The 23988-nt window shown below is 47.2% G+C and overlaps 1 protein-coding gene across 1 annotated transcript in view; it reads right to left on the reverse strand.

Annotated features, from left to right (window-relative positions):
- Window positions 1-23988, reverse strand: part of Tbcd (tubulin folding cofactor D) — a 163210-nt gene that overhangs the window by 59330 nt on the left and 79892 nt on the right. The window contains exons 14-15 of the mRNA XM_021178456.3: window positions 14274-14430; window positions 4872-4929 (exon numbers count right to left, since the gene is read on the reverse strand). Of these exons, the coding sequence (XP_021034115.1) occupies window positions 4872-4929; window positions 14274-14430 (215 nt within the window). The remainder of the gene's footprint in view (window positions 1-4871; window positions 4930-14273; window positions 14431-23988) is intronic.

Below are 23988 nucleotides of genomic sequence, written 5' to 3' on the forward strand. Positions count from 1 at the left end.
ATACCAAAGAAAGGTGATGTAAAGAAATACAATGTCAACTTCAATACAATGTAACATTTACAAGCAGGAACATCTTCCAAGTAAAAACTAATACAAGATTTATGTTGAAACAATCTTGAAACTAAGAGGTTAGGGGATCACCCAACACAATATGAAGGGAGACCACAGAGACATCACTGCAGAATGTGCTATCAGCACAGCAGAGAATAGAAAGGCTGAGAACAGGGCTAAGTGATTTGTAGCCCTCACATTGAAAGCGCTCACCAAAGAAACAGAGAACCAAGACTGAAAGCTGTCGTGGAGATGTACTAAGCATCTGCAATCCATAAAAGACAGATATCCAGGATCCATAAACAACTCTTGAAACTCAACAACAGAAACGAGCCATCCAGCTAGACAATGACTGAGACTTGAAAAAACGCATATTACTCAGGAGGACACAGGTAGCAAATGAGTGCCCAAACAGACTCAACATCGTCACAGGAAAGAAAAGGAAAACCACCACATACTTATCAGCAAAAATGAAACAGTGTACTAACCCAGGAAGAAATCCGGCAACCCCATCTTAGGTGATGCACGCCTTAGCAAAGATGGGAGAATACATAGTAAGTAGTACAGCCACCCTGGGGAACAGCTAGAATCCTAGAGACAGGCACTGTCTAGCAGCATCCTAGAAGATGGGTCCCACAAACTGTACTCTAGGCATATACCCTAAGAAACAGAAACTATGCTCACAGGAAAGCCGGTATGAAAGGGCTCTATAGCTAGTCTTAGCTACTTTGTTGGTTCTTCTTTTTTCCAACCTTTTACCCCCACCCTGTTTCTCCTCCTATCACTAGATAGGAAAGAAAGGAGGACGGAGGACAGAGGAGGGAAAAGGGAAGAGGGAGGAGGGAGACAGAGAATCCCTAGATCTAATTTCTTTCCCTTTGTTTCTTCTTTGAGAACAACTACTAACAAATTACAACCAGCCCCCTTGAATGACTATCAGTCACCAACCCCGCCTATCAGGGCTCGAGCATTTATATATCCTCTGAAAATTTCTCAGAATTCCAAACATCATATAATCACAGAAACTATCTGCATCTGGCAAAACGGTGCTGCTAGAGCACAAGGAAAATCATAGCCAGCTGCTACAAAGTAGCCCATGTCCCCACACCTGGGATTAAAGCGAAAACATTCTTACAATACTGCTGTTTCTAAAGAAACAAAAATTCCAGAATTCTCACTACAGTGTTCATAATAACCCTGAGCAAGCCGCAACCCAGAGGCCCTTTTACAGGTAAGTGGTTTGACACAGCAGGGCTCACTCAGAGAACAGATCTGCTCACAGGAGAACCAGGGCTCACCCAGAGAACAGACCCGCTCACAGGAGTATTTAATGGCCTGGGACTTCCCAACATACTGGACACACTCAGTGAGAATTCCAGTCCCAACGACTGTCACTTTAGTGATGTAACAGCATTGCAAAATTGGAAAGTAGACTGATAGTTGGTAGTAGTTAAAAGGATCATGTAGGGACATCTGTGATAAGGACTACTGTGTGCCTAGATTGTAGGCGATTCTCACATATGTGTGGGATGGAGCCTCACAGAACTAACCATGTGCACAGGACATATACAACTGAGAGTCCTAACCAGGACTCCTGAGTTGTCTTAGACATGTGTGGTTACCCAATAGAGAGCAAGGGAACGGAATGCAGACTCAGACTTTGCCGTATTCTTATTACTCCTCGGGGAAAATCTCAATAGTGTCAAAATAAAAGACCAAAAGGAAAATTAAAAACAAAAAACAAAATCAGGCCTTTTCACAAAGTCAGCATGTCTGGCCTGCTGGATACTGTCTAGAATGCAAAACCTCGCGTCATTAGCAGCCATGAACTAATTCTTTCTACCAAGCCATGCCAGGACTCTACTATCCAGCCCCTGAGTGCTGACCACCAGAAAGACTCCTCTAATGAGGATCCAAAACAATGGCTTCATTACCTTAGAAGCACTGTAGCCACCAGACAAAGAGCGGGGGAACAGGCTATGGAAAATCATCAAATGAAAGCTAAGGTCACAGAACGGGGAACTTCTGGACGCTCCACTGCTCAACCTCCTGGACGCTGGCCAGGTGACCAGACATCTCACACACCCTGATATGAACCTGGAGAGTCTGCCTAAAGAAGCAACTCCTCGTGAGACTCTCTTCTGTCACTAAGAGAACCCTTATGCCTTCAAATGAGTCTCACTCAGAGGCATTCCTCACCTTCCTCTGTTTAAATCCTACAGACTACTCTGTAAAGAGTGCTGAACTCAAAAGGACCACAAAGAATTTCTTGCTAGTTTAATAGGGTTTTAATTTCAAGTTAAAAAAAACTTGGTTTACAGAAGTTTTTTGTTTTTCACTTCAAACCAGGCCACACAAAGCCATAGGACTTTATTTTATTGTTGCTTCCCACAAATATGTCTTAGGTTACAGAAAACAATAAAGGAAACATAAAGATATATTAGTACAGATTTATTATAAAATTTTATTATATATCAGTCTTACAGTTACTGTTTATCGGTTACCTATGAAGGCAAGGCTGCTAAGACCTCTCAAGAAATCACTGGGTTCCTACTAACACTGCAGACAAAATGGAGTCCCTGTGGGGACACGGACAGTTTTAAAGGACTCTGGGGAGTGCTTGCATCCTGGTTGCTTCTCAGTACAGATGCAGGCAGACAGCCAACAGCAGCCATGGAAGACCACAGGCATCCTGAGCCAGCAAAACCTCACAAGTCACCTGACCAGAATGCCAGCGGCACAGCCCCTTGGCTGAGAGCCTATGGTGCAGCATGGGAACAGCTGGGCTGGCTAAGCCCTCCACAGTAGGTCTTCAAACACGAGACTCCAATACACTGGCTGCCACGCCACACACATGGCTCATGAACTCGGCACACAGGACCTGAGTACACAGCCACCACAGTGCAGCCAGAGGCCAGCAGCCAAGTTACAAGACGGAAACTCCATCACTTTTGACAGGTGATGGGACAAGACAGGGGCCACAGTGAGAGAAAAGATGAAATCAGTTGAAGCCTGTGATGACAGCAAATCACTTCATTTAACAGCACAGAAGACAGGACAAAACCATGACTTGAGAAATAAGAAAGCTGGGCAGATCTATATTAAGTAAAAACTATAGAAAATAGTGGACATTTTTTCCAAAAAAAAAAAAATTGCTAGAATGGGTTAAGAAAATACTACCAAATAATTCAAGTAGAAAAACATCAATCTCTTAAAAACTATGGAACAAAATACAAGAGAAATACTTCCACTCTCTCCATCGTGCTAGCTCACCTTCAGTTCAAAGCAGACGAAAGACTATAACCCTCATGAACAGATTCAGAAATTCTGCTCTGAGCACGTTGACAAACTGAGTCCAGCATAAGAGAAGGGACTATACTCAAGGGGAAGGCAGAATAAGAATGAACCACATCCCCAGAGCAAAAGGCAAAGGCCACTTCATTACCCCAGAATCAAATAACTGTGCAGAGTTTTAAAACATGAATAAAATGAAAGTAGCTACAGGAAAGAACTTTTCAGCCTGCTAACCAGGAAGTTCCCACCAACACGCCCAACACGCAGGTCAGGACAGTGTTCCCTTTCCCCTAGCTCCATGGTTCCACCTGACCTCAGGAGTCTCCTCTCCATCCTACTTTGAGGCCTGGCTCCTATCCACACAGAATACATCTGGGACATTGCCAACTCAACTGCATCCCCTTCATATTTTGGACATCTGTTGGCACTAACAAACACCACCCCTGACCTTTGCCTCAGTCTCAAAGCAGATGCAATAGTATATCACTCCCAGTCCGTCTCCATGACCAGCTGAAACAAGGATGTGGAAGGAGCCCCTGTACTCACACCATGGGTCTTCCCAACTCCTCACAGCTGACAGCCAGAGCAAGTCTCAGCCTGCACCTGTCTCAGAGACTTCCCCTCAGTTCCTGATATCCTTGAATGTGTTCGCTTGCTGGCCTGTCTATGAGGGGAAGACAGCCGCAGACTGCTCAGGTATCACAGCACTCCTGACAAGAGCCTGGACTTCTCATCTGAGGTCCTCTGGGGTCCAGCCTCCCAAAGCACCCATGGACCTGGCCTCAGTCACTGATCACAGCAGTCACCTACGTGGAGTCAGCCACTGCTGAAACACACCCCCATATGCAGGAAACCCTAGGGAAACATTTCACTGTCTCTTCCCCTCGCAATTCATGAGACTCAGTCTCATTACTGGTCCAGAAGTGGAAAGCCATAGGTAGATGGAGCAGGGACTCTAACCAACACCTCTGTTGGCACCCAAAGCTACTCAAGCTCCCTCTATGCAAACCCATCCCAAACGCTGGATCTCGGGGGAACTGGGGAACTGAGTTCGGAACGTAAGGCCCGCAGGCAGCTGCAAGGCTAAAGCATAACCAGGGGTATCCACTCCAGTGTGGCGGGGAAAGCATAGCTAACTACAGCTTGGTAACAGCTCCCCCTGGAACACGGAGCCTGCAGTGCCCTATCCTGTCATCCCTGGACCAGTCCTGCCGTGTCATGAAGGTTAGAAACACAGGATAAATTTCTTCTCCTCTGCAGAGCTTGGGCTACCCTGAACTGGTCTGGCTATTGAACAGAAACCTGTTTCCCTATGCTTATTCAACCCTGACCTCCTCAAGAATCCCACAGTTAAGGCCCTACAAGTGTTACCATGGTGACTGTTTTACTCAGTTCTTTCATCTGATCTCCTTTGCTGCCATGGGGTATGGGTTTTCCAAAGAGACAGAGGCCCACATACAGGCCACACTGGCAAGACGACAGCCCCACCTCCAGGAAAGGAACGCACTGAGGAAAATGAAACTTACAGAGGCTGCTCTTCTGCAGTTCACATTTCGGTCAAATACAGCAGCAATGACCAGGGCACTGTAAAAACAAGGAAAACGATTAATTAAAATGAAGTGCGCGAGGGCTGGGAAAATAGCTCAGTCAGTAAACTGCTTGTCTTGCAAGCATGGGATCCCTCATAAAAACGTTGGTGAGGTGGCACATGCTTGTAAGCCTGGTGCTGGGAGGTAGACAGGAGGTTCCCTGGGACTGCTGCCCAACAAGTCTAGCCTAATGGCTGAATGCCAGGCCAACAGGAGACCCTGTCTCAGCAGAGGTGGATTCCTGACGATGATACCCAAAGTTGTTTTCTGCACACGTAACAAAGCACAGGCATACACCGTGTGCCGTCGTTACAGCGTTCACTCATTTCCTCACTTGCTGGTCACCTGGATGAGCCTGACAGACTCTAGGGAAGCTCAAGGTTCTACAGGCTACAACCAATTCACAACTAACCTCGAAGATATCAAACATTATAGATAGCCCCAGCCCTATCAAATGTCCTTGGATGGTATACGCTGAGCCTCTAGTGGCTTGGAGAACAATGCCTTTGGCCTGCAGGGAGAGGATGAGAACTGGCCGTGTGCAGATGGTCACAACTGGGTGGCTGATACCAACATGCCTAGACCACAGCTAGCTCTACGCTGAGCAGCAGGAGCTCCATACACCCTGCAGGCAGCCTGACCCTTGGAAGCACCCAAACATATGGTTTCCAACATTTCCCACAGGTCTGACCCAGTGTGAGGCATGATGGGGCATGCACTGTCCACATCTGGGTTGAGAGATATGGGACATAATGAGGACTAGATGAGGTCAGCGGGATGGAGACCAAGGCTGGTCTCTGGGTTTCACAAAAGAAGACACACCATAAACTCTGCTCTCTGCCCCTTTCAAAGTGAAAGTAGTGCTCACAACTCTCCCGGCAAGAAGGCCACTACTAGATGCAGCCTCTTGACCCAGGAGGACCCAGACCACAGGTCAAAATAAGCATTTTCTTTAGAAAGTGGTGTCCTTCAAGTATTTGATAAAGTAATGAGAAACCTGCTAACAGGCAGGCAGCCAGTTAGAGCAGTCACCATGGAAACAGCACATGGAAGGCAGCTGCTAGGTCTCAATCTTTCCTACAGCCAGAAGCAATAACGCCACACTATCTCGACTTTTCCTAGCTCCCGAGACACTCGACAGGCTTTAATTATGTCTTTTTCTTATATACTGTCTTAGGGTTTCTATTCCTACACAAACATCATGACCGAGAAGCAAGTTGGGGAGGAAAGGGTTTACTCAGCTTACACTTCCATACTGCTGTTCATCACCAAGGAAGTCAGGACTGGAACTCAAAGCAGGTCAGGAAGCAGGAGCTGATGCAGACAGAGGTCATGGAGGGATGTTCTTTACTGGCTTGCTTCTCCTGGCTTGCTCAGCCTGCTCTCTTATAGAACCAAGACTATGAGCCCAGAGATGGTCTCACCCACAAGGGGCCTTTCCCCCTTGATCACTAATTGAGAAAATGCCTTATAGTTGGATCTCATGGAGGCATTTCCTCAACTGAAGCTCCTTTCTCTGTGATAACTCCAGCTGTGTCAAGTTGACACAAAACTAGCCAGTACATATACCAAACTTCATTACTGTCGAATCTAGAAACTCCTTGCTCCTCTCCATCTCAGGCCTCTCACCTCTCCTGCATCCACCGCCAGTTACTGCTATGGGTCCCACCCTCCAAGGGGAACCCTTCTCAGGGAAGCATTTCCTCGTCGGGGATCCCTCTTCTTGGTTCCCACATTCCAGGGACATTCTCAGCAAACAGCAAGGTGTAAGGACCGAGGGCCAGCCACGTATGGTTTTCAATCTCATTTCAACTTTCCCAGACATGCAGTGGGCACTGCGCATCAGGCACAGGAGATAGAGCTGTAAGGCCACAGGCTACCCTCCCAGACTCCAAATCCCAACCAGGGATCACCAGAGGACAGAAATGATTGGAAGGTCAGAAGGTCTTTGGGGTCCAGAAAGTAAAAACAAACAAACAACAAACAAAAACAAAAACAAAAACAGAAACCCTCAAGAACAAGAACTGAGGCCAGCAAGATGACTCGGCATACCACCAAGCCCAATGACCTGAGTCTGATCCCCGGGTCGCAGCGCATGGTAAGACAGATAACCAACTCTTTGCAAGTTGTCCTGGGACCTCCATACACAGGTCTTCAAACACAAGCGCTCGCACTTGAGCACTCGCAAGCGCGCGCGCACACACACTTACTTTAATTTTAATGTTAAAAACATCAGAACGCTGCTAAGCAGGTAATGTGCCCCAGGAGAGAACTTGTGCAACAAGAGAGGTGACAAAGAACTGTCTTTAATTCCAATAGGAAAATGGGAGAGGGGAGGAGGCACAACTTTCCTGGCTTGTGGGATTTATACTTTGCCACAATGAGAAGCAGAGAAACCTGATTTATAACAAGAGAGGGTTCATCCTACCTCACCATGAACATTTTTTAAGTTGTTTCTACCTTGAGCACACTACAGCAGCTTTTGTGAACAGTCTTCAGATCATAAAGCTGACTGAGGGCTCCTAGCAACTTCCAAGCCACACACACACACACACATATACACACATACACACACACACACACACATACACATACACACACACACATACACACACACACACACACACCCTCAAGGTTCAGGGAACATCTAGAAGATAGGTACAGAGAGAATATTACTCTACCCCGGCAAACGGACCAAAATCCAATTTCAACCAAGTGTTCATTCTAGAGGAGTCAGGCTGTTGAGAAAATAAAGCTGCCTGTTCACAGCCCTCTACACATTCTACCTATCCAGGCACTGGGCACGGGATGAGGAGAATCCCAACTACAATGTAGCCTGTGGAAATAAAGCCATAGCTGTTCAAGAAGCTGATGTCAGCATGAGACTCATTCACTTCCTTCCTCTGAGGGGTGGGGCTCTGCCCATTTTTCCTAAAGCACTTTCCACTTATTGCTAGGCAATTCTACAGCTGCAGATAAGACCTGATAAGGTGGTGGGGTTAGGGTAGCTCCTGGGGGGGGGGGGGGAGGGGGGCTTCCAACCCTACTCATCCTTCTCAGGTATGTGGGTGGCTGAGGAGTACCACACACATGAATCTGTAGGCATCTCTCCTGTGCTCAGCACTGACACAAGAAGCCCCGAGTCGTAACTCCTCCCATGCGGACCATGCCCAGTCGGAAGGCAGATGCAGCAGGCCTTAGCCACCTACCTTGCTTATGGGGCCACCCTTCCCACAACCACTGTCACTGGTCTGTGTGCTCCCAAAAGCCCCAGCTACCATGATCCTCAGAGCCTAGGAACACTGCAGCCATTCTTCTCTGAGCAGTGAGATTGCCAGTGACAGCTCTTGGTCTCTGACATGGAACATACACGAGCTGCTCCATGCAGACCTCTCCAAGGTATGAGTAAGCAAAGTGAGCGGTAAGTCACAAGGAGTAGGACAGGGAGTCAGAGTCCAATACTGGCTGTCAGCACAGAGAAAGTCTGTATGTAACAGGTGTCACCACAGAAGCAGCAGCCTCATACACTCCATCAAGTTAGCTTTTCCTTAAGCAAATGACTTAAAGGTCACTACTTCATTAATTCTTTTCTTTTTTTTTTTTTTTAAGAAAGGGTATCAGAGCCAAGCATGGTGGCTCACGCCTTTAATCCCAGCACATAGGAGGCAGAGGCAGACGGATTTCTTAGTTCAAGGCCAGCCTGGTCTACAGAGTGAGTTCCAAGACAGCCAGGGCTACACAGGGTATCAGCATAGGAACTCATTCTGTGGCTCAGGTTGCCTTGAACTCAGTAATTCTCTTCCCTTAGCCCCTCAAGTGCTAAGATTACAGGAACAAATCAGGATTTACATGTTTCATCAAACTTCAGAGATTACACTGTGGTAACTGTAACAATACTTGGAAAACACTGCTTTTTAAGTAACAGTAAGCTTTTAAGTTAATTAAAACAAATCTGCATGTACTTATGATACAACAATGTTTGATTGTTGAAACAGGGTTTCTCTGTGTATTCTCTGTGTAGCACCCTCACCAAGCTGTAGACCAAGCTGACCTTGAATTTACAGAGATCTGTCTGCCTCTGCTTCCAGAGTGCTGGGATTAAAGGTGTGTTCCACCACCACCCAACTGTAACAGGTTTTTAAAGACTTTCGATTTGGACTAAATTCTTTTTTTTAACTTTTTACTTATTTGTGTGTGTGTGTGTGTGTGTGTGTGTGTAACACATGTGTGCTAAGTTTGAATGTGCCTGGAGGGGGGCTTTAGAGTCTCTGGGACTAGAGTTACAGACAGTTGTGAGCTGCCCTTTGAGGGCTGCACTGAACAAATCCAAGAAGAACAGCCAGTGCACTTAGCCACTGAGCCCTCTCTCTAACTCTGGACTATAAATTCCTACTTTCAGAACAAGACTGGCTTATTTAGAAATAAGAATAAGTTTTGAATGCAAAGGGGTTTAATGATATTAGCCAAACAGAAAAGCAAAGTCTCTTCTTAAGCCACTGCTCTCCTAAGCCACTGCTCTTTCATGTTTACTACCCTTCACCTGGGCCTCGCTCATCCCCAGCAGGAAGACCCGACACAGAAGTCACTACTCTTCCCTCTCACTTCAGAGAAAACCTAAAGAGCAACACCTGGCACCACAGTGAAAGCCACCATCTGAGGAGAGGTGTTTGTGGGTGTGTCCAGCTGCTTAATGTCTCTGGGGAAGCTGTGACAGCTCACCAGGATTGAACCACACAGAAGGGATTCTCTTTCTGGTACAAACCTAGGGAAAGTGAGAGGCATGCCTTAGCCTGCCCCTCTCCTTTCCCACAGTCTTAGACCTTGGCTCAGCATACATAGAGAACAGCATTCACCCCAAACTCTTTTTTTTTTTCATTTGAGCGATACTGAGTAGCGTTTCAAAGCAAGCACACTTGCCTCTACAAGGGAAATGACAACATTTGCATTCTGAAGTGATTTTTTTTTTAAAAGAGAAGACTAATAACTCATTGTGAAACTCCATGGTTTTTTTCAGTTGCAAATCACATTAAAATATAAGCCCTGCATTTTACTGAATTTCTCTAAGTCATAAGCAGAACCATGTGCTTTGGGGTCACAGCCAAGCCAGCACAAAGTTGGGCCTGGCAGACCAAGACTGTCTCCAATTGCTGGCCTTCTCCTCAACACAGTTTTCTTCTCTCTGGAAGCTGGGCCATTCAAAGAGGCTGAAAAGAATAAGACATAGCTTTGAGCAATGCTTGCTATTTCCTTATTTTTTTTTTTTTCCAGGACAATCTTGCCCTGAAGGAAGAGATCCTACAGAGCCAATCCCAGGCCGTTCACAGGCAGCCCACGCTGCCCTGCCGGTTTGCACAGTGGAGGTGAGAGTCAGGAGCTGCCCCTGGCACAGGCGGGTCTGTGCCTGGGCGGAGTGAACGTCAACAGGAGCTCAGCTTACAAAAGAGTTTCAGGTGAGGAAATCGCTGGAAGGTGACAGGCAGGGTGCTCTGGCAGCAGCAGACAGTTTGCTTTCTTTCCCTTCCTGTAGATCAGATTTTGACTTCTGGTTAGAAGGAATCACCTACAGAACACACAACCAGGCCGGCACCTTTCCACACCACATCTTACTACTACTGCCTTGCACCAGGCTTTTCAGGAGGCCAGATCATGCCACAAAACAGTGGCACAAATTCTGGCTCCACCCGTCTGCTCAAAGACAAAGAAAGATGGTTTCAAAAGGCAATCAAAACAATTTCAAAAAGATAGAAATATGCCTTGAAAATCTTTTAAAATTCCTAAAGCAGAGTTAACACCATGAGGGTAAGAATAATTAATCCAGTTTCTTCAACCCAAAATTTGAAAAGGTTAGTGGCTTTCCCTGCATCAGGCACGGAGGTGCAGCAGGACACCCCACAGTGCCTCCCTGGCTCTATTTTACTCTGGGAACTATATTTGGATCTCAACTGTACTGGTACAGGATACGCTGGCTGAGGAGTTTGTGAAAGTAAAGATACCAAGATTTTATCATCGGCTAGAAATAATGGGCTTAAAACCTGATAATTAAAGAGCATGGTCACTCATGACGAACCTCACAAGCAGGTCTGCAGGGCACACCCGACCGATACTCAGACGCACAGAGCTTCAGGCAGGAGGTAGTGCATGCCCCAAGCTCACTGGCGCACCTGACTCACCACATGCCCTCCCCCGCTGATGCCTGGAGTCAGATGGGCCAGGAAGGGCCAGGCACAGGTTCATCAGAACCTGTCTAACCGGCTAGAAATCTGCAGCGGCTCAGCTCCAAAGGGCACTGCTGCCCATCTGCTGGCTGCCAGCTTAGAATCAGATGGCTGTGAAGCAGAGGCTGGCAGCCCTGCAACCAGACAGCTACAGTTTCCACGCACAACATGCAGACATGAGTTCCCCAGCAACCCCTCAGGCTTGTCCCATAAGCCAGCAAGTCTAGACTCCCCAAGCTCAAAGAAACACGTGGACCCACAAGAGTTTCTACAGACTAGAAGTAGAGATGGCTGTACAACAACTTCTCCTTGGCCAGGAAATTCAGGGTCATTCCAGAGACTGAGCTGTATGTAAAGTGAAGGGCACTTCTGTGCTCACCCACTAAGTCTCCACAGAAGCCGCACTTTCCACACCACACCCAACATGAAGAGGGCTTCGTATCTCCCCACGGCACACCCCACTCTGAGCAAGCAAGTTCACTTAAGTTCTGGGAAGACAGTGCCAGGCTCAGTCAGGGCCGCCTTCTACAGTCCTCAGACAGTAACCTCGTGGCTAAGAGCTTGTGCAGGGCCAGAGCAGAGAGCCTTTTTGTGCTCCCCACCCCCTCCCCCAGTATGGAAAGAGAACAGAGTGCTGAGTAGGAGGTCGGCATGGAGCCAGGTATGACCCTGACAGAGCAGTGATGACTGCCAGGAGCCTGAGAAGTCACCACTGATGGGAAGGACCTTTGGCTCTGCTGTGCAGTTGCCTTTTCTTCTCTGAGTGGTAAATGGTGACTCTGAAGCAGAAGGTACCATGTTCCTTCAGCAACCATGGAAGCTCCTCACCATACTGTTCTAAGCATAGGGAAAGCTAGACCTAGAGAAGACAGAGCAGAACCCAAAGACCCACCTACAGCCATAGCACCAAGACACAGCAGCCAACTTCAGAGCCAAGCTTTTCACAGACTGTCCATTTCCTTTACTGAATCCACCCAGGGATCGATCATTGCTGTGATGTGAGTTCTACAGCACGGAGTGAAGGCAGGCACTCTGGTGGGAACTGTGTAGCCCCGACTTTTCCCTCAGGACCAGGTGCCCCACAGGTCCCTCCAATCACAAGGAAGTTGGTTAGTACCTCTCCTCTGTACCTCCTGCCTTCTGAAGTGGCAGAATGGCCTTGAGACCCCACATCCAACAAAAATGAAGCATGAGAGAGCTAACCTAACGCTCCCTCTAACATGGCCACATGCTCCCTGGGCCAGCAGGTCAGCTCCTGTTCCCTTTACTCTATGATTCCCTCCCTCAGGCCATCCACCTTCCTCCCTCCTGGATCAGAAGAGGGAGAAGAATGAGCCATGGCATCCTGGGGGTGGGGGTAGCTGCTCTCTGAACAAAACTGTGAGCCCGAACACAGTCTGTCGGGACTGTTTTTACTTTGAAACAGGAAGCAAATGCACATCAGAGCCAAGGTCCTCCCATCCTTCACAGTCTCCTGGCAGGTCACTGGTACCAACTCAGGGTCACGTCTGGCTCTATGCCTAACTCCTACTCAACACTTTTCATCTTCAGGGGAGGAAACTGGAAGCCTGACTTCAGCTACCCACCTGACAGAGCCTGTGACCTGAACCAGACCCTGTCATGTAAAGGAGCTTTGCTGCTCTGGGACAGGTGTGAGCAAGAGAAAGACCTGTTCGCTACTTATGCAAGTTGAAGATGAGGACAAGAAACAGTTGCAAGAACCTCCCTCACAGCCACATAAACAGCAAACAGAGGATGCACCTGCATGGCAACAGAGTGGGACGCAGGGAGGTCACAGCTATGGACCAGGCCTGAGGCTCAGCAGAAGGCCCTGGGCAGCTGGGCTCTTGCTCCTTCCCACCCAGAACCAAGTCTACAACCAACAGCACAGCTTCCTGGTAACTGTGCATATGTTAGGTCCCCGTGAGTTGTGCCTCGTCAGTCAGTATATGTTTATGCTCCATCGAATGAAACAGGTCCAGGACAGCTCCCTTCTGAAAGCAGGTGGTTCCAGTCAGATGTCAGGGAGGGGGTAAGGGAGTGGTGGTGGAGGGGGAATATCCTGGAGCTGAGTCTTGAAATGAGGTGAGGGGCGAATAGCACCATAAGGATGTTCTAGGTGGTCCTGGAAACTTAGCATCTGGCTAGACTTTCAGGTCTGGGAAGTACTGGAATATCTGCTTTTCCTGAGGCTGGTTTTGTCTGTTCTAATTTCCCAAGTTGTGTGGCCACTTCCACCTCACCTTCATTCAGCAACTTAAAGAATAAATAGTACTGGAGAGCTCTGTGAGGCGGGAAAGTATTCTTAGACGAGGAGTGGCAGGCGCCTGGTCACTAGACTCCAGTACCTGAGGGTCCTAGGTGTAGGGGCAACAGTGGCGGCTCCAGGTCTGACCTCAGAAACATCATGCCTCGGGCATGGTGCCCAGGCTCTTCTGCCTGACTTTCTGGAGTATTTTTTTTTTCTTTTTCCTTTCCCTTGGAAGGATGCAGGACAAGTGTGCCCTCAGCACAGACATCTCTTCAGTTTTGTACAGCAACTGATACATAAATTTGGGGGGTGGGGAATGGGAGGTGGGAGGGATAGCAGTAACCTTTCGAGTTCAAGCTTCATTCTGTTTCTGAGGAGCCAAAGGAGGGCACCAAGCAGTTCAGGGTGTCTGTCCATCATGGTGTGGATGGTGCAACGGGTGCTCTCTGACTGAGTCTTCTCATGCTCATTAGGGCAACACCAATAATCTGTTCTGTCCTCAGCACACTATGGGATGGCTCCAGAGTATTCAAGTGACTGGACTTTACTCTGTTCCCATGCATGTAATCTCTTCTGAACATTTGGAAAGGTCTGAAGTGGAACCTGGGACCCATTTGCTTCCCTGGACAGCCATGTTTAGAACCCTATCTCCCCACATAGCAGATCCTGTCCCATTCCACAAGATAAGGTAGTCTTTTCCTCTCGTGCCCACCTCTTAGAGAGGAGGGGCAGGGTGCAAGGATGCTGATATTGGCAGCTAGTTGTAGAGAATGGCTTACCTAAAGCCAACAGGTTACAGGCAGATGGTATGTTTATCTGAGGCACGTCTGCCACATGACACAATCACTCTTGAGCACAACCAAGAGGCATTACCTTGAAATGGCAGTCACAAAAGGTGTCAACTCCTGAGGTTCATAGGCACGTGCAAAAGCCCAGCACACATAACAGGCAGCATCCCTGACATTGGCCCCAACGCTGCAGGCACCCCGCTTCTCATCGTAGGTAAGGGCCTTCAGGATCACCGTGACAACTGGCAGGAGACAAAAACAATGAGCAGTTGATGGCAAACCATGAGGCAGAATCACAGACAGGAGTCAAAACCTGCTCAGGAAAAACAAAACAAACAAAAAACCCTGAAAGGGAAGCAAGCCCATCAGCTCAAAGGTACAAAGGAAATTTGGGTTTCCCAAGAATCACATAAAGAAATGACAGTTCTTCAGAACAATAACCATAGCTAGGCTGCCAAATCTGTGGCCACACCAACAGAGTGTAAAACTTAGAATCCCACAGCAGGATAGGAAGGGCCATGTGTTTATGGGGAGCACCGGTGACACCCACAAGTGAGGTGGATGGATGTGAAACCACAGGACACCATCCAAATCTTCTTATCACAAACTTCAACAACCTCAGAGAGAGGAGAAGGCACCAGACCTAGAGAGGAAACCTCCACGGACACCCGTGTGTCTGGAAAGCCAGTTCTAGGTTGCCTTGTGTGTACAGGACTGTCTGCTTGTTTGACCATAGAAAGTGTCTGCAGTAGCCAAGAGATAAAGTCATATGAATTCCTCTTTGGTTCTAGTAAAAATATACAACCAGGCAATTGACATATATGCATGCACAGAGACAGACAGACACACACACACACAAACACAGACACACATACACAGACACACACACACAAACAGCAGTTGATACAAAGAGGCAATGTATGCAAGAATACTGGAACATTAAATTATTCCTGTATTTATAGCATTCCTGAGCATTTACTTGAAGGGCTCTTAAGTCATCATATCACAGACAGACTTGCTCATCAATGCTTTTTGTTTTATTTGTTTAAGGCAGTGTCTCACCATGTAGCTCTAGTTGGTTGGCCTCAAATTTGCTATGTAAATCAGGCTAGGCTACCCTCGACCTCTGCCTGCCTCAGCTTCCCAAGTGCAGGGAGTAAAGATGTGTGTCTCCATGCCCAACACACTCATCAGGGTTTATCTGCAGCACTGTTCAAATGGCTAAATGATAGGACCAACCCAGGTATCCATCAAGAGAAGAATGGATAAAGGAAATATAGTACATCTAAACAACTAGGTTTTCTTCCACCATAAGTGAAAACAAATCAAGGGGCTCTGTCAATAAAGTATCTGTACTGCAAACATGAAGAGCTGCACAGGCTCTATGGCACCCATATAAAAGCCGAGCATGCCAGGGTGTGTGACCCCAGCTCTTGGTAAACAAGGAGACAAGGGGATCTCTGGAGCTCATTGGACAACCAGCATAGCCAAATCTATGAGTTCTGGGATCAGTGAAAGAATCTTTCAAAAAATAAGATGGACATCAACAGAAGATATCTGACATTGACTTCTGACTCCCACATGTGTATGCACACACACGCACACTCTCATACAAACACACACACACACACTCTACATACAAAACAAACACAAATGAAATCATGCTATTTACAGGAAAATAGATGTAACTAGAGATTATCACATTAAACAAATTAGCTCGCTCAGATAAATATCACATTTCTCTCTTATTTGTACATCCTAGATTTTATGCAAAAATCATGTATACACATGACATGAAAGCAGAAGCAAACCATTTGGGAAAACAGAAGGGAGCTAACAGGAGGGAAAAGGAGGGGGATATGGCGAGGAACTCAGTAAAAGTATATTATGCACTTTTATGAAAATGTCCTTTTGACATCCAGTACTGTATACTCTACAGCTGTGCACCAACAAAAGGTGCAATCAGGGCTGAGGAAATGGCTCCATTGGTAAAGTGCCTGCCATGTAAGCACGAGGACCTAAGTTTACATCTGCAGCACACACAGAAAAATCCAGGATAGTGCTGCACACTCCTAATGCTAGCTCTGGAGAGACAGAGGTAAGAGGAGCCCCGTGGCTTGCTAGACGACTAATCTCGCCAAATAGGTGCAACTCTAGTTCAGTGAAGAACCTTGTATTAGAAATAAAGTAGAAAGAGATAGAAGACACCCAAAATTGAACCCTGGCCTCCACAAATACACGTGTGTGTGCACACCTGTGCACACATACACATATACCACACAAAGAAGAAAAACAAATGTTACTGCATATTCTGTTCTGTATATTCATTTCTTTGTAAAGAGCTGCTTATTAAAGATGTAAACACGTCTTAAAGCCGAACCATTACACTTCTGAACCACATAAAGGAATTTAATGGATCCACTGTGTGTGGGGGGGGGGGGGGGGAAGGGCGGGGCGTGGTAGACGTATGTGCACATGACACAGGCACGGAGGTCAGGAATTAATTCTCTCCTTCAACCATATGAGATCCAAGCAGCCAACTCAGGTTGTCAGGGTTGTTAGCAAGTGGCCTTACCTGAGCCATCTCGACGGTCTAGAGTTTAATTTTATAAGAAAATCAATTGTTAATTTTTAAAAGCCTCTTACAAGTAGTAATGGAAAATAGCAACAGAGAAAAACTTGAGAAAAAAAAAAAACTTGATTTTTACAATGCAAAGATAGGCTATTCTTTTTAAGTCACACTTAAGTGGACTTTTCAAAAAGAGCATGCTGAAAGTCTCAATTTCTTGATCCCAGTTAGACAACTGTGCTGTAGTAAGGAACACTGGGCGGCTCTCACTGGTATCTTTAAAATGCGTTTAAAACATAACTTGAGGACTAGGAATATGGTTCACTGGTACAGAACCTAGGTGCAGAGCATGTGTGTGGCCCTGGGGTCAATGTCCAGTATAATACCTACAGAGACAGAGGAGCCTCCTGCTGGCATCATAGCTCAGGCAGTGTCTGTAGCTATGTGTTCCTTGAAAAGAAGGGGGCAGGGCATGGTGGCACACGCCTTTAATCCCAGCACTTGGGAGGCAGAGGCAGGCGGATTTCTGAGTTCGAGGCCAGCCTGGTCTACAAAGTGAGCTCCAGAACAGCCAGGGCTACACAGAGAAACCCTGTCTCAGAAAAAAAAAAAAAAAAAAAAGAAAAAAAGAAAAAGAAAAAAGGAAAGAAAAGAAGGGGGTTCCAAAGCAATTTGGAGTTCAATGATTAACCTTACTGGCAGAAGCTCGCCACAAACACTAAAGGCCACCAAGGGAGGATTCACAGCTGATAAATAAATCAAGGAATTTAGTCAAATACTGGCAGCAGACACAAAGGGCATGTGAGTGTCCAGGGTCTCCAAAGGCAAGATAAATGGAGCACGCTGCTCCTAGGACTGCATGCACGCCACCCTCAGAACCACACTGCTCCTAGGACTGCATGCACGCCACCCTCAGAACCTGTGCTCTGTCTGCATCCTCACCACGCATGAGTACCAAGCCTGTGTCCACAAACAGTGTGAAGAGAGGCAGCACTTAGCTATGTGCATGTGAGGTGCCCATCTCCTGCATGTGCAATTATCCACCAGAAAACAGCACCTAGAAATATATCGGCAAAAAGAAAAACCAAACCAAACCAAACAAAAACAACAAAAACCCTGAAGTTTCACTATTAATGTTATAAAACAAAATCTCTGCCTTTCTGCTTCTAAATTTTCCTATATAAATAGTAATGGTTCAATGGAATCTATTTCACATAGCTGTGGTATCTCACAGAGGCTGTAAAATGTGCACAGGCGAGAGAGAGCACGAGGTCCTGGACATACACATCCTAAGGGAACAATGTGGGATGTAGTGAGTCCTCATGAAGATGTAGGGTCACCTAGGCTGGTCCTGCTGAGAACCCCCAAATAAGGCCTATCCCCTGACAAATATCACAGCATTAGGAATGTGAGTGTAGCTTCTAGATGTCCAAGATAGAGCCCACATTCCCAGCAGTTTCACATATAAGTGGCCACACTGGAGTCTTGGGCATAGTGTAGGGCCAGCTATTCCTGGCCTCTTCAAAGCCAATCTCTGAGTCAGCTCCATCCACAGAAACAGCTCCTCCATTCCATCAGCTCAGCCCAGCCCCATTTCCTGTGCTTTCCAGAGGCACTCTGTGTGTGATCCCTACAACTCCTCCCCAGTTCCCACCTAGCCTTTTTTTTTTTTTTTTTTTTTTTTTTTTGGTTTTACGAGACAGGGTTTCTCTGTATAGCCCTGGCTGTCCTGGAGCTCACTTTGTAGACCAGGCTGGCCTCGAACTCAGAAATCCGCCTGCCTCTGCCTCCCGAGTGCTGGGATTAAAGGCGTGCGCCACCACGCCCGGCTCCCACCTAGCCTTACAGTCCCCTCCTCTGCCAGAATTCCCATCGCAGACTATGTCCCAGAGACTCCCTTATCCTACAAGGCTTCTCTGAACCCCAGGAAACAGGCAGACTCTCGGGAGCAGGAAGCAGCTCAGCAGCAAGCCAGAAGCTGAACCCAGTTATCTGACAGACTACTCATTACTACTGTATACACTTGATGTTCCCCCCTCCCCAACATGGATCTAATGGTTAAATATAAACCTAGCAAAAGACAGCCACCTTGAGTGCTACGGATTAGAAATTATATCTACAATTATCTCAATTTGAACTATATCCAATCTGCAATGCTGAAAAGGTCCTCTCTTCTGTTGAAACAGGCCCAGCTGACCCAGAACTACTCCCAGTTTGCTAGTATATAGCTCGAATCCACAACTCTGTTAATTAACAGGTTGCCCACTAGGGAGCAAACAATGTCAAGAAGATTGGCTGTGGCACCTGTGGGAGGGCAGTGTCCATATGCGTAGAGTCACTGCCAGCTGGACTCCCTGGAGCTCAGTAGGCACCACAGCCCAGATGCTCTGGGCAAGGCCAGCCAGCAAGCCTCTGGCCTCAGGGAAACCTGGATGTGTTCTCTAAGTGTCAACTTATCACTCCACAGGACAAAATCAATTTCCAGACAGACAACTGCAAGTGGCACTGTCAGCACTCTCCACGTCCACTTCACATCTCTCCTACACCTTGCCAGGAAACTGGTGCCACCCACGAGCAACCCCAACAGGCAAACACAGACCTCCCACACCACCATACCCAGCCCAGCCACAGCACCCAGGTTTCTGTCCCCAAACTGAAGTAAGATAATTTTGGAAACTAGCCCTTCTCAGGGACTTGTTGACATAGTCAGCTGCAAGGAAATCAAGTGATGGGTCTGAATCCACTAACAGTATGTCTTGGTGGACTTTCTCAGAGTGTAATCCCATTTACTGTTCAGAGGACCAACTGCCTGGAAGGATACCTGATGGTTCTAACTACCCATCCCGTCTGAGAGGACACAGGAGTTGCAGGCTCCAAGAACCCACTCACATCTTGCCTGTCTACAGACAGCCAGGACCTTCAGATGTCAAACTATGCTGAGACTCTCATCCCTGTGTTCTTCCACAACTCTAAGCTAGAAAAGCAGGAAATAAAGCTTGTTAGGGCCTCAGGTCCCACAGGCACCCATACGTGCCAATGCTATCCAGCAAAGACCTGATTCTATCCAGCAAAGTCCTCCCCTATTCTGGCCCACAGCCCAGTCAGCAGTCTTCAGGGACAGCATCCTGGCTTTTCTTGTGCTGAGATACTTAAAAGCATCCTCCACAGAAGCACAGCACACACCAGGAGCTAACAAGGAATATGGCACGAGGCAATGACCACCAACGACTGGCTGCTGAATAGAGGCTGGCCTAGTAAGGGCAGGATGCTATGATATGGATCACTGGAAAGGAACTGATTTGTAGAAAGGACAATGTGGGAAAATCAGCAATGGCTGATCCTGTAACAGAAAAATAGGGAAGCCAGACTGCTGCCTCCGATTCATCCCAAGGTGTGAGAGCAGCAGCCTGGCACTCGAAGACAGGTTGGGCCTAGGTCTGCTGCTCCTGGGGGATGACCTCCTGGGCTGTCCAGCCTCTGCCATGTGAAAGGAAGACATTGAGTTTCCAGCTCTGGTATTCAGGGATCTGGGAAACAGAAGTCAGAGTATCTTTCATGGTTACAAGGGCACTCACAAAGCTGGGCTCAGGGGAGGGAGATGGTGATTTAGAACAAGAAACTCTTTGCCTTCAACCTTTATATAATCATTATCAGACTAAAAGTCAAAAACAGCTCTTTCCAGATTCAACAGGTTTAAAATAAGGAAACTGTTCAATAGCTTTGAACAAAAACCTTTCTCATGGTTCCAATTACACACTGCAAATGCATGTCAAATATATATATCATACCCCAGAGGGCTTCCTTTTGGCAACTTGGGAGTCCAGCAAGGTAATTTAAACACCCTTCTCTCTAGACAGCATGTCGTTTGTTTAACACAGGCTGCCTAAGGAAGCAGCAGCCTCCAGGTGAGAGCAGTGAGTTAACCCCCAGAGCCCCGCATTCCTCACTGCAGGGTCTGTAGAGCCTGTAAGCCAGGGACACAAAGATTCAGCTATCATCTGCGTAAGCAGAAACAAGCAGCCCATAAAATCCACCACACGGTTACATCTCCTGACAGCCACTCGGCCATACTAATTTAAAACAAGTTAAGGCATTGGGCAATCGTGGATTGTACAGGTTCCTGAGGTGTGTCTGGTGCAAACCCCAGGCTCTGCTCGACCTTCCCAACTCAAACTCAATGGTAAAGAATTTGCAGAGATGGAGGAGTACAGTGATGTGAGCAATCCTGAGAAGAGAGTATGAAAAAAATCAACTATTCTAATGCAGTTCAGGAGGCCAACAACAGGTAAAATACTGGCCATGGCCAGACAGACATACCACAGGGAGCAGCAGTGTCTCCCAAGCAATGCCCAAATCCTGAGCCACCTCATCCCACGAGTGGAGCCACACTCAGACCCAGAAGCCTGCCCACCAAGCCTGAGCCTCAGGGGCCCAGTTTCTGAGATCAGGTGTGGCTGCAGGACCTGCCCCTTGTACCAACAGCCATCGTACTGTTCTTAAGAATGTAGTTCAACTTGCTCAGGAAAAATGCCCCTTGAATGTGCTGAAGATAGGAAGAATGATCCACAGAACGTCTGGATTAATTTCCCACAGGCCATGTAAGAATGCCTCCAGAAGCCCCTCACTAGCCTACAGCAGCAGCAGCAGCAGCAGCAGCATCTGGCCTATGACCATGGAATCCTCAACTGTGTGGGAAGGAAGGGCAGATTTGTGGATCTGGCCTGCCCTTGAAGGGCCAGGGACGACACAGCCCACACCCAGTGCTGCAGGAAACACATTCTCAGATATCATCTGTCTCTGTACCCTCCAAAGACACTTCAGGGGGGGTCTACCTACCAAGCAGGTCATTACATTAAGCCCACACTTAATCCAGAAAAGGGTTCTACACTCATCTGAGTCCCAGAAACCCTCCAACTATACAGTCAAAAGCCAAGGTCCATCTGTCCATACAACCCAGCCAGGTGTCCTGAAGATCTCATGAGAAACTCCAACAGGCAGGTACACAGTTAGCAGTTTGGCAGTGCCCTTTATTCCAAATGTGCTTCCCCCACCCCCCAAGAAATTCATTCACAGGAGAAGACATTTTCACTTGAAATGAAGACTCACTAGGGAAGGACCCTTCAGAAATTCTAAGTCCACCCCACCTACATTAGCCTCCTGAGTGGTAGAGCAGTTTCTGCTGAGAACAATGACAAACACATCAGTGAAATGACCATATCCACTTCTATCCCTATAAACTGGAGAATGAGATGAAATCCATATAACAGGTAGTAAGAAGTATGGGTCACCTATAAACACAACATTCTTGATGGGTGTGACTGGAACTAGATAACAGAGAGAGACAGGGGAGAGCTACTGAGGGAACACAAGTCTTATGGTGACACTATAAAGCTAAACACACACACACACCACACACTCATCTGGGAATCTCTGCTAGCTACAAGTGTTATGCCCAAGCCAACACTGTAATTCTGAAAGATCCACCGGGTCTTCCTGAACACTTCTTCGTAATCTTATAAACTTGTTAAGTGCTTCAGAATGAAAAAATAAAAAGAAGAACAGAAGAAGGTGTTACAGTTTGGAGATGAAGCATATGCCCAGAGATTGCTGAAGGCTTTGGTGGCACTACTGAGATGAAAGGATCGATCCCAGGGGTGCTAACTTTATCAATGGATACTGATGACCTCACAATGCACGGCCAGTGGGGCCTAAATGGAGGAAGTTAACCACTAGGGAAATGCTTTAAAAGATTATATATATTCGTCTCTTTCCCGAGTTCACCTCCTGGCCCCTGGTATAGCACAACAGTTTGCTTTGCCATGATGGTTTGCGCCACACCACGGGACCAACTGATCACGGTCTGATACCTTGGTATCATAAGCCAAAGCAAACCCTTCCCTCCTAACTTTCCTCGGGTAAATTGTCAAAGCAATGAAGAACGACTAGCACAGAAGTCAAAGCAAGCTGAGACCCAAGCAAAAGCCTTGCCTGGGGTGTACAAGATGGTAGTTCACCTAAGAAGCACCAAAGAGCAGCCTCAGTATCACCTGTATACACAAACAATGCCTTGAGCCCAGCACAGGCTGCATTTGTGCAGGTATGACAATGATGTCACATTCAGTACCCACAGAATACCTGTGTACAAGCGGCATGAGGAAACAGTGTTCTGTACTTAGAATAGCTGTGTCCCTCTAAAGCTCGTGTCTTGAACTATGATCACTAAAGTGTTGGTACAATGTGACCTAGGGTCAGGTTATGAAGTCCCCACCAAAAAATGGAATGGTGTATGATAAGGTAGCCTAATAAAGGTCTGACGCCCATCCTCACAGAAGGACACACCAAGTGTGAGCAAAGGGACATTGTCTGACTCACAATGTGCTAGCTGCTTCATCTGGGACTCCCAGTTCCAAAGTGAGGACAAACAATAAATTTCTCATGTCTACAAATTAATTGTCCAATATGAGCTGTTTTGTTATAAGAGCCCCAAAGAACTAACACTAAATCCTGAAAAGCACAGGACTCTGAAAAGCCATACTGACTGAGCATGGCCTAGCACCTGCCTGGATGGAAAGGCCAGAGGCCCTCCCTCTCCAAATGTTACTGGGAAGACATGGAGAAGGCATCGGGGAGCAATTAGGGATCCAGGACAACAAGAAAACACCCACTAGGCTACATTCAAAGATGTCTGAAAGAATACAGCCACAGAGCTTTGTCCCAGCGCGCAAGGCAAAACCTCCATGTGAAGCCAGGCTTAAGCTCACACTGTAATTCCTGCACTCAGGAAGACGAGGCAGATCAATTCCTATTAGTTCTGGTTTAGCTGAGCCAGTGAATGAACCCTGTCTTTAAAAAAAAAAACACAAAAAACAAAAGCAAACAAATAAAACAACTTGTGTGAGAGCCCACACAGTTCAGGTGACAGGACAGGCAGCAAGAGTTCACTGTGCCCCCATGTATTCCAGAGAGTTGGCAGAAGGTACCAAGATTGACCATGAAAGTTTTCAAGACAAGGGGGAAGTCAAGTGTTTTGTCCCTCGGTGGACACCTGCACTTTCCCCAGGGTGTGTTCGTCTCTCCAGAAGGAGCACCCACCCTACCTGGAGGGGTTACTTACAAGCCAGCTAACCCAAGGCAGCAGTGCCTACCTCTCAGTCCAAGGTTACAGCCACCTCCCACCCATATTCCACACCCTGGAAGTAGCAGCTGCCACCAAAGCGGCACAACAGGACTA

Source organism: Mus caroli, unplaced genomic scaffold, assembly GCF_978045245.1.
Source record: "Mus caroli unplaced genomic scaffold, Mus_caroli_1 scaffold_13, whole genome shotgun sequence".
Taxonomy (NCBI): domain Eukaryota; kingdom Metazoa; phylum Chordata; class Mammalia; order Rodentia; family Muridae; genus Mus; species Mus caroli.